The sequence below is a fragment of the Vulpes lagopus genome, chromosome 12, assembly GCF_018345385.1.
Source record: "Vulpes lagopus strain Blue_001 chromosome 12, ASM1834538v1, whole genome shotgun sequence".
Lineage (NCBI taxonomy): Eukaryota > Metazoa > Chordata > Mammalia > Carnivora > Canidae > Vulpes > Vulpes lagopus.
In genome coordinates this window covers 20,693,151-20,709,622 of record NC_054835.1, presented here as the reverse complement: position 1 = coordinate 20,709,622, position 16,472 = coordinate 20,693,151, and the positions used below count along the sequence as shown (strand labels likewise).

The following is a 16,472-nucleotide window of genomic DNA, read 5'->3' as shown; positions in this document are numbered from 1 at the left end:
GGAAAGAAGTTATTGGGAAAGTCTAAGGTCCATATAGTAAAGAAACAGGGTGCCTGGGTGGCTCAGTCAGTTAAGCATCTGCCTTCAGCTCAGGTCATGATCCCAGGGTCCTGGGACCAAGCCCCACATCAGGCTCCCTGCTCAGCAGTAAGTATGCTTCTCCTTCCTCCCACTTGTACTCTCTCTCTCTCTCTCTCTCTCTCTCTCAAATAAATTCAAATCCTTAAAAAAAGATTAAAAAAAAAAGAAAGAAAACAGCCCCTCTTGGGACAAGTCAACCACAAGAAAAATAATTATGTTTATATGATTCAGAGAGGGAAAACAGCTACACCTAAGAAAGCTCAACTTGATCTTTGAATGTCAAAAGCTACTTTCAGATGATACCAAAAGGGCCACAGAATTCACCACAGAATTTCAGGAAGCTATCATAGTGAAACTGATTTAATTCAGGAGTCCAATCTGATGCTTGATAGATCCCAGAAAAACTGCCTTCTCTGAAAAGTCCCTTCTGAAAACAGCTCCAGTGTTCAGCAAGAAGAGCAAGTGTCAGGAGCATATAGCTGTGAACTCCTCCAAGGCAGCCTATCTGATACTCCCTTCTGTGTGATGGAAATGATCTCTATCTGTACTGCCCATTACTGTAACCATTAGCCACAAGTAGCTAGTGAGCGCCTGAAACGTAGCTATTCCCAGGAATTGAAATTTTAGTTGGATTTAATTTTGCTTAATTTGAAGTTAAATCGCCACAACTAATTAGAGTCTACTACAGTGGACAGTACAACTTCTCAGGCCATTGTCTCCTTTTTACCTTGCCAGGACGTCACATCAAAGTTTAAAACTATGACAAAGAGGAGCCTTCAGAGCTGTGAGACATAGCATATAAAATGCCGTATCAGTCACAAAGTCTCCCTCCATAAATACATGAGGCAGGGCCAATGACCGTGTTCATCTGTTAAGCACCAGATCTTTACAGTTTCAAGGCACAAAAATGTCCAATCAAAAGAGAAATCTAGGGCAGCCTGGGTGGTTCAGCAGTTTAGCGCCACCTTCAGCCCAGGGTGTGATCCTGGAGTCCCGGATCCAGTGCTGCATTGGGCTCCCTGCATGGAGTCTGCTTCTCCCTCTGACTGTGTCTCTGCCTGTGTGTGTGTGTATGTCTTTCATGAATAAATAAATAAAATCTTTAAAAAAAAAAAAGAGAGAGAGAAATCTAAAAAATTAAAGGACCAAAAGTGTACAATACACAGTTATTAATCTGACTTCCCTAATGTTTAAAAATGCCTCATAAATAACACATGTTCCGTTAAATAATATTGCAAGAAAAATTTTTAGTTTACATTTTGACTTAAAACTTGAAACGTTTATATCCAGAACTATCACCCTGCTCAGAAAAATATAGAAGATGTGTTCTCTTACTTCTTCCCATCACATATATACCTTCCAAAGAATTTCAAAGAAATTTCCCTCTCTGCATTCCGAAATAAAGATCTCTAGTGATCTCTAGAGAACTTATAAAGCACGTACACGTGTGTTATTTCACTGCCTTCTCAAAATTACCACATGCAGCCAAGACAGGCATTAGTGTCTTCTCCACTACAGACGAGGAAGTAAGGCTCAGTCAAGTCAAATGGATAAGTCAGATCTCAAAGAGCACTTGTTTTCCTCCCAGTCCCATGACATCATACACACCACCTTGTGAGCAATCAGTGACAAGGTGAAGCCATTCCTCACCCAAGTGGCATTTCCACAGAGAAGGTACAACCTATACAAGTGAAGAGGAATTCTAAAGTGGAAACTTCTTAAGCAGTGGTTTGAGAAGGAGAAATAATATAATTACCAAAATAGTTAATGTCTGAAGTTGTAAATCATTATAGTACCAGAACTCTATTTTATGCTTTGCTCCCAAATATATGTGCTGCCTCAAATAATTCCTCCTGAAATCAGTGTGTGTGTATAAATAGAGAAAGATCTATAGGTAAAGTAAATGTGGTAAAATGTTAACTAGTGTATTTAAGTGAAGGGTTTACAGGTATTCATTGTACTATTTCTTGCAACTTTTCTCTAAGTTTGAAATTTTTCATTATACAAAGTTCAGGAGGAAACAAAAAATACCTGCTGTCTTTGTCCGTTCTTTCGTTTATGAGAGGAATCCATCGACTTGTTACCTAAAAAGAAAATTAGTAAGAGCTAAGCCACAATGAGGATCTTCTCTGAAAAATACTCTGCCCTGGGACCGCTAAAATTCTAAACTGAGGATCAATTTTAAAAGTGCCCCCAATGAAATTTAACTAAATATAGTAAAAAAAGTCACAAGTCCATACCTTATCAATAGAATGTTTGTTGTTAACTGCATAAACTATGCAGATGACATTAGCCTACAAGAAAAAAATAAGAAATTAATGGTTTTTGGTTTTTTTTTTAAGATTTTATTTTTTTACTCATGAGAAACAGAGACAATGAGGTAGAGACACAGACAGAGGGAGAACCAGGCTCCATGCAGGAAGCCCAACATGGGACTCGATCCCCGGTCTCCAAGATCATGCCCTGGGCTGAAGATGGCGCTAAACAGCTGAGCCACCCAGGCTGCCCTAATGGTATTTTTAAACAAAACAAATGTAAACATTAGCATTTAATTGCCAACTAGTTAATATATTTGAGCCAAAGAAAGAATAAAATTTGAAACCTAAAAAAACCCCCAAACTTTGCATGCCTCAAAGAGGAAAAAGTTCCTAAGGATTTATTGCAGAAATACATACTCAAAGTCAGCAGTAACAACAAAGAATTGAAAAGACCTAAGTCAGAGAATGAAAAAGGTAGTCTCACAAAATCATCACAATTTTCCCACAAAAAAAAAAAACCCAACAGCTATTTTCTTTAACTCACCTGTGATATCTCTTGATGAAGCTGTTCATCACTCTGTTCTGCTTCTACAAATGACAAAGTCAAAAAAGGTCCATTATTTTAAAAATTTTCATAAAAACTAATGGTCAAGCTAACTTCTACATGGCATACATCCAACATCCCTCACCTCTTATGTCATTTATATAGTGTAGTGCCAGATGAGGTGGCAAAGACAAGGGCAAGCCAGCAAAAAGAAAGAGCTGGACTATGATAAGGAAGCTGACTGGCCCTGGAAGACAAGGATAACTCAGGCACAGAAGACCAGAAGGCATTGTGTGATAAATCTAGGCTAGCATCTGATCCAAAATTGAGAAGGGTGAGGCCAAAGGGATCAGAAACCCAAGCTAGAGGACTAGGTGCTGCAGTCAGAAGCCCAGACAAAGAGTCCATACACACAGGGTCAGAAGGCCAGGTGAGAATCTGGACAATACAAGCTAAGAGCTTGTATCTTGAGAGAGCAAGCCCCAGAAGCAAAACCAAAGCATGATAGTGAAGAGTCAAGAATTCCCTTGCTAGCGCTTATCTCTGGCTGGAATGGGTCTCAAATGGTGGATGTGCAGGAGATATGCATGATCACAGCTATGATGAAAAAGCATACAAATGAATGGGATGGCATAGTCTTGATTTTGGCTCAGGTCATGATCTCAGGGTCAGGAGATCAAGCCCTGCATCGGGCTCTGCACTCAGTGGAGAGTCTGCTTGAGATTCTCTCCCTTTCCCTCTGCCTCTCCAGCTTGTGCCCACACTCTCTCTAATAAATAAATAAATAAAATCTTTTTTTTTTTTAAAGCATACAAATGAAGAGGAAAGCAATAACTGACATTAATTTGGATTACCTTATGTTAAATATTTTCCCCCCAAAATGCCTGTTATTTCTGACATACAAACTAATAACATAAATGAATGCAATAGAATTTTAATTTATGCTAAACAACTGGCCATATCTTAAATATCTTCTCATATGTTGAGTAATCAATGGGTTATGGCTCCAATTCCAATGCTGAAAAAGAATAATTCTGTAAATGAAGCAGGTTATAAGGCTAACTGCAGCAGAGAGCATCCAACCCCCTCAGCTTTGGGTATAGTGCAATCTAGTAGCCAGACATGCAAGCCACGTATGTCATTTTTAATGTTCTATTAGTCACATTAAAAAAAAACTAACAGGATGGGGTGCCTGGGTGGCTCAAGCATCTGACTCTTGATTTCGGCTCAGGTCATGATCTCAGGGTTGTGAGACTGAGCCCCATGTTGGGTTCCACCTGGGCATAGAGCCTGCTTAAGACCATCTCTCCACCTCTCCCTCTGCCCCTTCTCCTTTAAAAAAATTAAAAAGGAACAGGTAAAAGTACATTTTTATTTTACCTAAGATATCAAAAATATTAAAATTTCAACATGTACTCAATGAAAGAATTATTGAGATTTACATTCTTTTTTTTTTTTTTTTGAGATTTACATTCTTTTTCTCACACCAAGTCTTCTAATTCCACCTGCATTTTATATTTACAGCACATTTCAATTTAGACTAGCCTAGTTTTAAGCATTTTAAGCATTCAATAGTCATAATGTATTGGACTGGGCAGTCCTACAGTCCTAGGTAGGAATTTCACTTTTAGAACATGTGGAATACCAACTTAGGAAAACAAAGTATTACCAATATAGTTATACCTTTCTTACAGATTTTATTTTCTAAATGCACAGCAAAACTGAGTAGAAAGTACAGAGATTTCCCATATAATTCCTGCCCCACATAGCCTCCCGCATTATGAACATCCCTCATCAGAGTGGTACATCTGTTACAACTGACTCCCAACATGAGGCTCGAACTCACAACCCCAAGATCAAGAGTTGCATGCTTCACTGAGCCAGCCAGACATTCCTTTAAAAAAAAAAAAAAAGTCCCAGCACAAAGCAAAATACTTTAATGATTAAAAAGTCAGTACTAGTGGGTAGAAAAATTTTAAATTATTAAAAGCAATACAAATGTGCTTCTGTTACCATATAATGTAAGCAAGCTTACAACTGTTTTAACTATTATTTGGGTAGGAGACAAAGGCTGATAAATTAAAAAACAAATTTAGAACTCAACAAATTCTCAAATTCAGAACTCTTTCTGCATCATCAGAGCATTCCTGAATGCCTGGTAACAAAATTAATCCAAAACTTATCTCTGTGAATATGCCAAGTCAAGGAGGGTAATGATTTATCTCCTACTTGTCTTTTTTTTTTTTTTTTTTTTTAGATTTTATTTATTCATGAGAGACATACAGAGAGAGAGAGAGAGAGAGAGGCAGAGACACAGGCAGAGGGAGAAGCAGGCTCCATGCAGGGAGCCTGACGTGGGACTCAATCCCGGGACTCCAGGATCACACCCTGGGCTGCAGGCAGCACTAAACCGCTATGCCACCGGGGCTGCCTTACTACTTGTTTTTTATCATCTCTCTTTCCTTTTCATTATTATGGAACCCAACTTAGTAAATATGGGACTGAGAACTGCAAGATGGAGGCTTTATAGGGGGTATGGGGTAGGGGTTGGCAGGGAGATATAAATGAAACAAGAATAGTAAATGATTATTTACTGCCAAAGAAAAAAACACCTATCCTAGAATATTTTTTAAAGCTCAGTATATATACCTTTCTTGAGGACTATTAAATTAATCCTGCAGCTTCACCTACAAGAGAATATTCATTACCTGAGTAATCTACGATGTGTGTTGGAACTCTCTCAGGGGTGACATCAGCTGGAATGGTAATTTCTTCTGCCCGGGGAGGAACCTTCATTTGCAAACAAATATAGAAAAAAAAAAAAAACTTTGGATATTATGAATCAAACTTGTTAACAGATCATGTAAATTTGTCTATATATTAGCCTCTTCCACCCATACCTGTCCTTACAAGATTTATTACACTTTTGCCAATGTTTATTTTTGTGCTTGAACCCATGAGCCTGAGATCAAGACCTGAGCTGAGCTCAAGAGTTGAAAGCTCAACTGACTGAACCACGCAGGTGTCCCAATAAACACTTCTTTTAAAAAAGCATGCACAAAAAAAAAAAAAATAAATAAATAAATAAATAAATAAATAAAAAATAAAAAATAAAAAATAAAAAATAAAAAAATAAAAAAACATGCACATTTCTACCTGCGTGGTGGGCATAGGATATATTAAGAATACTTCAGATCTAACACAGCCTACCATAATATTTAAATTAATTGGTATTTCAAATATTTTATTTTTAAACTGCTGTTTTCATTTTATTTTGTTGAATGCTAAAGATATTCTACAAATGACGAATGAAGTTAATCCAAAGCAATCTTCAAATAAAACAATAAATTATCAAAATTATTATCTTCTAGAAGATAACTGATTGGCTACATAAGCCTTGCTTAATGACTGCATTTTCTAGAAAGACTATATGATTTTTTTTAACCAATTAAAAACCTCTTATCCACACCCAAGAAGTCTATGCTAAAATGACAAATCTAAACTCAAACTATCACAGAAAACTTTTAAGTATTATACTCCAAGTGATCACATGATGATACACTTCATTTCCCAAATTAAGTAATTACTTATTTAAGAGGAAAAAAAAGCAAAAGAAACAATGAATGGTTCATGTGGCACTTGTAATTGTTGAAAACACTACCATATAATATATCAAATTCCTGTCTGCACAATGAAATTATACAGATACCCTAACTAAACAAGAGTAAAGACAGGGGAAATGCAAACTGTGAGGCTATAATACCAGTTTTATGAACAGGATAAAGAGAAACAACGTTCATCCCATTTGCACCCATCCTATTCCCCAAACAAAATTCTAACTTTACATAGGGCCTTAGCCAATGGTCCCTCATTTTGAACACAAATAGATTGCCAGTAATCATAAAACCACCTTACTTTTGGTGTTACTCTACTATTATGAAGCTTATCTCATTTGAGACACATTATAATCATTTGAGGTAGACAGAGGTGGGGTGAATTAGTTTCTTCATTTATAAAATGTAAAATGATGCAAAAATTAAAGGTTCTCAAATATGTGAGTTAAAATCCTAGAGGTTCTGATGTCTCAAAGACTGGGGAGTGTCAGATGGAAGGCAGGTGGGCAGCCAGCCAAACATTTCATCTTTATTTCAACTAAAGGAATATTCACCTGTTTTACATTTTGGGCTTATGAATAACATATTATTTTTAAGAAAGGATTAATAGCTTACATGATCTCTAATATCCCTTCCAGCTCCCATTTTACAAATGAGATAACGAAGGCACAGAGATGACAAATGTCCTAGCTAAGATCAAAAGGAGGAAGAGCAAACAATTAGGTAAACTCAGATCTAGTTTGATTCTAGCTCCTGCAGTACATTGCAGGGATGTTTTGTATAAACTAGTATGAGCCCTTTTAAAGTCACAACTGTCAGAAAGGAAACACATGCCAATAAAAAAATAAAAAAATAAGAAAGCAGAATTGATTTCACTTTAGGCTCATTTTTGATAAATTTAAAAGACTTAGATACAGAAAAGAAATAAAAATATTTACCTCTTCTGGGAATTCTTCACTGACCAGAGACATAATCAGTGATGTCTTCCCAACTCTAGCTGTGAAAACAAACATCATTATTTTAATAATAAAATGTTTGGGTACTACGTAAGCTCAAATTCAGCAACAACACAGCAGAGTCTGTCACCCATTAGCCAAACTCAGAGGCATCCAAATCACCAAGTTTTAGCACAATGCTTAAAGTATATCCTTTTCTGCTTAAAGCTCCTTGTTTAAAACAAAAAAAAAATTACCAAAATAAATAAAAGTAAAAATCTTCCCCCAAATTCCTCTTTACCAGTTTAATACATGTAGTCTCCCAGATTTTTTTTACTTATATTAACATATTATAATAATTCACCACATAGTTCAATAATAGAATCCTGGTATTCATATTACTTTACAATCTTCCATTATCATTTAATTATGTCCTTGGGCAGTATTCCATGTCCGTATGTAAAAATCTCCTGGGAAGGGTAAAGGGACAGTTATTATGTAATAGACACAAACCTTTTATTGGGGATGATGAAAGAGTTTTAGATAGAAAAAGTGCTGTTGATTACACAACACTGTGAATGTATTTAAAGTCCCTTAACCATACTCTTAAAAATGGTTAAAATGTTAAATCATATGTTTTATATATTTTATCACAATTTTAAAAATAGCAAAGAGAAATCCATTTCTTTTTTAAATGACTGAAAGAAAACAGTGACTAAAAACACAAGTCAGTCTCTGGAAAAACAACAAATGGCTGGAAAAAAGAGTACTGGTCAAAACAACTTAGAGGGTATGCTGCAAACAAGTAGAATGCCACTAGTAAAAGGACAGAGTGGATGGTTTGACAGGTATCTCCTGGTTCCAGTTTTTTTTTAAAGATTTTATTTAATTATTCATGAAAGACACAGAGAGTGGGATCCCTGGGTGGCGCAGCGGTTTGGCGCCTGCCTTTGGCCCAGGGCGCGATCCTGGAGACCCGGGATTGAATCCCACATCAGGCTCCCGGTGCATGGAGCCTGCTTCTTGAATCCCACATCAGGCTCCCGGTGCATGGAGCCTGCTTCTCCCTCCGCCTGTGTCTCTGCCTCTCTCTCTCTCTCTGTGACTATCATAAATAAATAAAAAATTAAAAAAAAGACACAGAGAGAGGCAGAGACATAGACTGAGGGAGAAGCAGGCTTCCTGCAGGACTCGATCTCGGGACCCTGAGATCATGACCTGATTCTGGCTCTAGTTTCTGGGGATCTTTTCAGCTTACTTTTCAAGTAGCTGACTATAAGATAACATTTCCCTGAATTCTGACCATGTCAGTGAATCAGAGCCCATCATCACAGAACTGCTGGACTCTGATTATCAATGTCAGCTTATCCAGCTCCCTGCAAAAATTTTCAGATGGAGAACCTGGGATCCAGAAACAGTGATTTTCTCAAGATCTCACTAAAGATTAGCTGCAGATTTAAAATGAAAACCCATCTTCTGACTAAGCCACTGTTCTCTTTCTTATGACACACTTTAAGAAAATATTGTTAAAACAATAATACAGAGAGGGAATGATGGCCCCTATGGTCAGCAAACACTACATACACAAATACTATATAAATTAATTAAAATATTCAATGATTCACTAGTGACTAATCCAGGAGCTCTGGGTCCAGTTTTTTTTTTTTTTTTTAACTCACTGTGAGAAAGTATCAGACTTATAGAAAAATTGCAAAACTAGTACAAAGGAGTCATGTCTATTCTTTAACCAAAATCCTCAAATGTTAACATTATACCATATTTGCATTATCATTCCTTTCCTCTCCCTCCCCTGACTCCATGTATTTTTAAACCATTTAAGAGGGGATCCCTTCCCTGGGTGGCGCAGTGGTTTGGCGCTTGCCTTTGGCCCAGGGCGCGATCCTGGAGACCCAGGATCGAATCCCACGTCGGGCTCCCGGTGCATGGAGCCTGCTTCTCCCTCTGCCTGTGTCTCTGCCTCTCTCTCTCTCTCTCTCTGTGACTATAATAAATAAAAAAATTAAAAAAAAAAAAAAAAAAAGAGGGGATCCCTGGGTGGCTCAGCGGTTAAGCGCCTGCCTTTGACCCAGGGCATGGTCCTGGAATCCCAGGATCGAGCCCCGCATCGGGCTCCCGGCATGGAGCCTGCTTCTCCCTCCTCCTGTGTCTCTTTCTCTCTCTATGTCTATCATAAATAAATAAATAAATAAATCTTAAAAAAATAAATAAAAATAAACCATTTAAGAGTAACTTATAGACATGATGCCCCTTTACCCTTAAGCACCTTGTATGTATTTCCTAAAAACAAGATCATTCTCTTCTATAACCATGGTGTAGTGTCAAGATCAGGAAATTAACACAATGCTATTATCTACTGTTGACCTGACTTCACATCTCATCATTTGTCCCATTACCATCTTTCATAGAAAAGAAAAATCTTTCTCGCCAGGATCAAACATTGCATTTGGTCATCACATCTCTTTAGTCTTTTGTCTGGAAGAATTCCTTAGTGGTTTCTATCTTTCACAGCTTCAACATTTTTGAAAAAAAATACAAGTCATTTAATTTGTAGACTCTCTCTCAATTGGGTTTGTATGATATCACCTCATGATTAATTTCAGGTTTTGCACTCTGAGAGGAATGCCCCAGAAATGATATTGTATCCCTCAGTGTATCACAACTGAAGGGAGATGATGTCAATTTGTCCCATTATTGGTGAAGTTAACTATCATCAGCTGGAAGGTGGTGTCTGCAAGTTATTCTCTTTCCCTTTGTAGTTGGTAAGTATCTTGTGAGAAGGTAAGTTCAGACCATGCAAACACTCTTGTTTCTCACCAAACCTTTGCCTCCCGGTTTTCGCAGTCATTCATGGTTTCTGTCTTGTGTTGCTATAGTTGGTTGCTAGATGGTGATGATGATATTTCTATTTCTATCACTCCTTCTACATTACTTTGCATTCTACTTTAAGGAAAAACTCATTTCTGATTCATATTAACATGGTCTCATGGATTCCTACATTATTCTACATGTTAAATACATTATTATCATTACTTGGAAGCTCAAATTGTTCCATTTTACTTGAAAAATGACATTTATGCAGGTAAAAATCAGCATTACTTATATGATCCCATTTTATAAATACATACGTATTCAACTGTGGAAAAAAAAAACAGAAGGATCTATACACCAACAACAGTCATCTCTGAAGCCAATGTAACTGTAACTTTATTTATGCTTTTGTACTTTTGCACATTTCCCCAATTTTCTACAACAAATATATACAATTTTTGCTACTGGAAAATGTTAACAAGTATTTTTTTTTTAAGATTTTATTTATTCATCATAGACAGAGAGAGAGGCAGAGACACAGGAGAAGCAGGCTCCATGCTGGGAGCCCGACGTGGCACTCGATCCCGGGTCTCCAGGATTGCACCCTGGGCCAAAGGCAGGTGCTAAACCGCTGAGCCACCCAGGGATCCCAACAAGTATTATTTTAAAAGTCACGTTTTGGTAGTAAAAATTGGTATATTCTAAATTTACAGATGGCAAGGGTATCTGGGTAGCTCAGCTAGATAAGTGTCCAGCTCTTGATCTCAGCTCAGGTCTTAATTTCACAGTTCTAAGTTCAAGCCCCACACTAGGTTCCACAATGGGCATGGAGCTTACTTAAAAAAAAAAAAAATTTACAGGTGACAACTAAAATTTACCTAAAGGTTGACATGTTAAATGCATTCTTTCATCCCTTCAACAAATATTTCTTGAGCACTTCTATATACCAGGCACTATTCCATGTGCTGATCAAGGCACTTGGTCTTCCCTACTTTTACATTCAGAGAGATTATATTCCAACAGATTTATGAGGTTTTCACCAATAAAGAACACTCTACACATCAGGACAAAAAGGAAAAATTCAAAAACTGGCCATCCTTGATTTACCCTTTCTCTGTAAATGAGCATTCAAGCTCTGCCAAATTTTCCTTTGAAAAATTTTTTTAAAGATTTTATTTACTTATTCATGAGAGACACAAAAAGAGAGAGGCAGAGACATAGTCAGAGGGAGAAGCAGGCCCCATGCAGGGAGCCCAATGTGGGATTCGATCCCCAGACCGTGGGATCATGTCCTGATCCGGGGACAGACACTCAATCACCGAGCCACCCAGGTGTCCCTTTCTTTGAAATTTTTAATATTCATTCCTTCCTCTATGTTCCCACCTTTCTGTAATTGTGGTACTTTTTTAAAAAGATTTTATTTATTTATTTGAAATACAGAGAGAGACTCCCCCAGAGTACAAGCAAGGGGAGCAGCAGAGAGAGAGAGAGAGAGAGAGAGAGAGAGAGAGAGAAGCAGACTCCCTGCTGAGCAGGGAGTCAGATGCAGGGCTGGATCCCAGGACCTGAGCCAAAGACAGACGCTAAACTGACTGAGCCACCCAGGCACTCCTGTAATTATTTTTACTGAAACACTTCCCACTCCCAACTTTCTACCCCCTCCTCTAATCTCTCCTCTTATTAAAATCCACCAGCAATACAAATGTCAGCCCATCTCTCTAAGACATCTTTTCATTTTCTAACTCATCTGATCAAAAGCCTTGACTCTCAATTACCTACCACATCAAGGTGAAACATTCTGCTGGCCTTTGAAAACCATGCATAATTTGACCCCACCTCATCTACCTAATCTCATTTCCCACTACACCCACATACACAATTTGCTCAAATAAGGCAGTTCTGCTCTGTGTAAGCACAAACAAGCTATGATGGATCTTGCCTCCTCACATAGTTTTCTTCACCTGAAACATCATTCATTCTCTCTCCTCTGCTTTTCCAAATGTTAACCATCTCTCAAGGACAGCTCAAAATCTACCTCATCCCTATGGATAGCCCAGGGCTACTGCAGCTCCCCCCTTCCTTCTTTGAACTACTTCTGTGCCACATAACTTACATCAAACTATTATGAATATAAGGTGCATACTTAACATGTATGCGTCTACATTAACATAATAATCCAATATTTAATAAACTGAATCTTCTAATTTTATGAGTGGGGAAAAAGACCTCTAGTACATCAGACAGACTGAATTGCTTTCACCTTTCCCATGCACACATACTGCCACTTAGGAAATTAAGTTCCACCTCATAGTGTTTCTGGAACTATCCCATTCAAAGCTTTTCTTAACAGCATCTGAAAAGCTGTGAACAGTAGGTAACTTCTAAGGGGGAAAATAAATTCTAAAATTACTCGTTCAATTTGTCTTTAATAGAAAATAATTAATGCTGGAATTTCCAATAATATTAAAGGAGGGTGTGATATGATAAAGAATCCATCTGGTCTTCATCCCCACCCAGTTCCTAGCACAGAGTTTAAAAATCCCTTGGAATTAGAGTGCATGGGTGGCTCAGTTGGGTAAGTTTCTGCCTTCAGCTTAGATCATGTCCTAGGATGGAGCCCTGCATCAGGCCCCCTGCTCATTAGGGAGCCTGCTTCTCCCTCTCCTTCAGCCTTTGCTTGTGAGCACTCTCTCTCAAATGAATAAAATCTTAAAAAAAAAAAAAAAAAAAGCCCTCAGAAGTTCCTGTGTGATAGGAGTGTCTTTTGTTATAGTCTCTTTCAATCATACTTGAGTTTATCCTGATGAGATGACCTATTAGGGAGAAGGGAGGGCCTAGATAGCTTCAGGATGGGGACTGGTTGCTAGAAAAACTAACCATGTTATTGGCAGATTGGAATTTTCAGCCCCCACCTCAAAACTTAGTGGCTGGCAGGCAGAAGGCCACAGCAAGCACACAGACTGAGTTCAATCATATGGTTAATGATTTAATCAATCGGGCCTACATAATGAAGCTCCACAGCAAAACTCTGGACATCAAAACTCAGGGGAGCTTCCTGGCTGATGAACATAATGATGAACCAGGAATGTAGCACTCCTGACTTCAAGGCTCTGGACCCTTCAAGACTTTGCCCTAAGTACCTCTTAATCTGGTTGTTCATTTGTGTATCCGTAAGTATAGCACTTTCCTGAGTTCTGTGAATTGTTCTAGCAAATTATCAAACCTAAGGGGGTGGTGGGAAGCCTCAAACTTTTAGTTAGCCAGGAGGAAGTATGGATAGTCTGGGACCCCATTTGCAGTTGGTGTGTAAAGTAAGGGCAATCTTGTTGGGGAGCTTGCACTTTAACTTGAAGGATCTGATGCTAACTCAGGGTTGTTAGTGTCAAAACTGAACTGAACTGTAGAACACCCAGTGTCAGAAAACTGTCAGAATGAAGAGGGCACAACAGTTTTGTATTTATAAAAAGTAGTGATGGGGGGATCCCTGGGTGGTGCAGCGGTTTAGCGCCTGCCTTTGGCCCAGGGCGCGATCCTGGAGACCCAGGATCGAATCCCACGTCAGGCTCCCGGTGCATGGAGCCTGCTTCTCCTCCCTCTGCCTGTGTCTCTGCCTCTCTCTCTCTCTCTGTGACTAACATAAATAAAATAAAATTCTTTAAAAAAAAAATAAATAAAATATTTATTTAAAAAAAAAAAAAAAAGTAGTGATGGGGTGCCTGGGTGGCTTGGTCGGTTAAGGTGTCTGTCTATGGCTCAGGTCATCTGGGATGGAGCCCTGCGTTGGGCTCCCTGCTCAGCGGGGAGCCTGCTTTTCCCTCTCCACAGCTTGTGCTCTATTTCTGCCTCTCTCAAATAAATAAACAAAATCTTAAAAAAAAAAAAAAAAAAAGTAATGATGGCTCAAAAAACTGAGAAACATTGTAACTGACCTTCTATCCAAGAGTATAAGTTCTATTGTGGCATATTTGCCCATGCCTAGACCAACATAGAGAAAACACTAGAAAAGCACACAGAGAGTATTAACGTATGCTTTTACATGACTCATCTTTCTTGTGTAGACTCCTACTATTAATTCATTTGCTCAGTATTTACCTGATTGTCTTCCAAGCACAAAGTTTTATCTTACATACTCTGTGGGGATAATATGGAAAATGTATTAAACAAAATAGATAAAATTGCTACAAAAGAAGTATGGCTTAAGTGCTATGCTCAATCACTCTTCCAAAAAAGGGAAAGGGGGCAAGGAAGGATGGGAAAAGAAGGGGACATTCACTTTTCCCAGAAGTCTCTAAACATAGAAGAAAATTGAAAAGTTCATAAAAGCAGCTTATAGTTTGGTTTCAAGGAAGAAAAACTGAATATCAGTTAAGACAAGCAAACTCTTAAGAGTACTGTGCATATGTAACACCTAGGGAAACATGTAGCATACTACCAATGGTCTCCTAAAGGACTTCCTACCCCTCCTTGATGAAAACTTTACTTTTCCTGCCAGCTACTGATTGTCTGGAAACACTAAGGAATAAGAATTTCATTATCACCCACAGGAAATTCCACAAGGGCAGAGAATGTGTCTTTCTTGCTCACTATTGAATCTTAGTTCCTAGCAAATACTCTTGGTAAATGCAGCTTATGGTTTAGTGGTTAAGAGTATACATTTGAAATTTAGGAAAGTGGTTGGTTACTTTTGAGGGAAAGAAAAGGAAATGATTACCATTCAACTGATAGTAATGTTTTATTAACCTAGGTGTTGGGTATTTGTTATATTATTCTTTATAGCTTTGATATAAATATTTCCCAAAAAGCGGGGGGCATAATACAGGCTTTGGAATAAGCCAAGACTAAGATTGGACTGAAATCTTTTTTTTTTTAGATTTTATTTGTTTATTCATGAGAGACAGAGAGAGAAAGAGAGAGAAGCAGAGACATAGGCAGAGGGAGAAGCAGGCTCCAAGCAGGGAGCCCGATGTGGGACTCCATCCCAGGGCTCCAGGATCACGCCCTGGGCTGAAGGCAGACACTCAACCACTGAGCCACCCAGGGATCCCTGGACTGAAATCTTAATCCCAGTGCTTACTGGCTGTGTTTCCTCAGGCAAGTCATGAAGCCTCAGTTTATTCATCTACAGAATGCTGAACAGCTGCAGCTAAATTAAATCAGTAAGAGGATTAATTAAGATGGCAGATACATAATGCCTAGCACAATACCTGGCAAACATTAAGTACACGAATGGTAGTCGTCGTGATGATGATGCTCACAGTTTAAATTAAAGGAGTTGATTGAGGGCAGCCCTGATGGCACAGCGGTTTAGCACCGCCTGCAGCCCACGGCGTGATCCTGGAGACCCTGGATCGAGTCCCACATCAGTCTCTCTGCGTGGAGCCTGCTTCTCTCTCTGCCTCTCTCTCTCTCTCTGTGTTTATGAATAAATAAATAAAATCTTTAAAAAAAAAAATAAAGGAGTTGATTGAGCACTAAAATGGGCCAGAAAATTTGGATTTGGGAATCAGCCCTCTAATTAGCAGTATAATCTTGAGTTGTCACTGACTCCCTGGGCCTCAATTTTCTCATCAGTTAAAAAAAAAAAAAAAGGACTAGATGTTATCAATGCTTATACTCTCTGATTAAAGCACACTATCATGTAGTACACCTAAAAGATTGGCCTGTAACAGATAAAAAGGTGCATATTACAAGTAATGTACAGTAACATCCCTTACAGCACCCTAGCAATGGTAGACAGATCCCCAAACTGTATGTGTTAACTATTTTAACTGTGTATGGGAAAGTGACTTGTCAGGAATATTCATCTATCTATAAGAACAAAATGGGGGGACGCCTGGGTGGCTCAGCGGTTTGGCGCCTGCCTTTGGCCCGGGGCGTGATCCTGGAGACCCGCGATGGAGTCCCGCGTCGGGCTCCCTGCATGGAGCCTGCTTCTCCCTCTGCCTCTCTCTCTGTGTGTGTCTCTCATGAATAAATAAATAAAATCTTAAAAAAAAAAAAGAACAAAATGGGTCTCACCATGGCAATATGGGGTCCAGAAATTTCTAGAACTTGTGGGCTTATAGTGAGCATTTCATAACTTTTTTCCTTAAATAATTCCTTCCATCATGGCCTTATTTAAGGTCCCAGAAATCCCAAAGGTAGCTAGCTCAAGGTAGTATTCATATGGAAATTCACAGCAGTCCACTCTAATTCCACCTGATTACGCAAA

At 38.5% G+C, this 16,472-nt stretch overlaps 1 protein-coding gene across 8 annotated transcripts in view; it reads right to left on the bottom strand.

The window, feature by feature from the left end:
• Window positions 1–16,472, bottom strand: part of RHOT1 (ras homolog family member T1) — a 65,212-nt gene that overhangs the window by 38,019 nt on the left and 10,721 nt on the right. For 7 of the 8 annotated variants that reach the window (XM_041725003.1, XM_041724999.1, XM_041724996.1 and 4 more), the window contains exons 2-6: window positions 7,436–7,494; window positions 5,592–5,673; window positions 2,884–2,927; window positions 2,322–2,375; window positions 2,113–2,165 (exon numbers count right to left, since the gene is read on the bottom strand). In XM_041725003.1, coding sequence (XP_041580937.1) covers window positions 2,113–2,165; window positions 2,322–2,375; window positions 2,884–2,927; window positions 5,592–5,673; window positions 7,436–7,494 — 292 coding nt within the window. The remainder of the gene's footprint in view (window positions 1–2,112; window positions 2,166–2,321; window positions 2,376–2,883; window positions 2,928–5,591; window positions 5,674–7,435; window positions 7,495–16,472) is intronic. The other variant, XM_041724997.1, reaches the window with a different exon arrangement.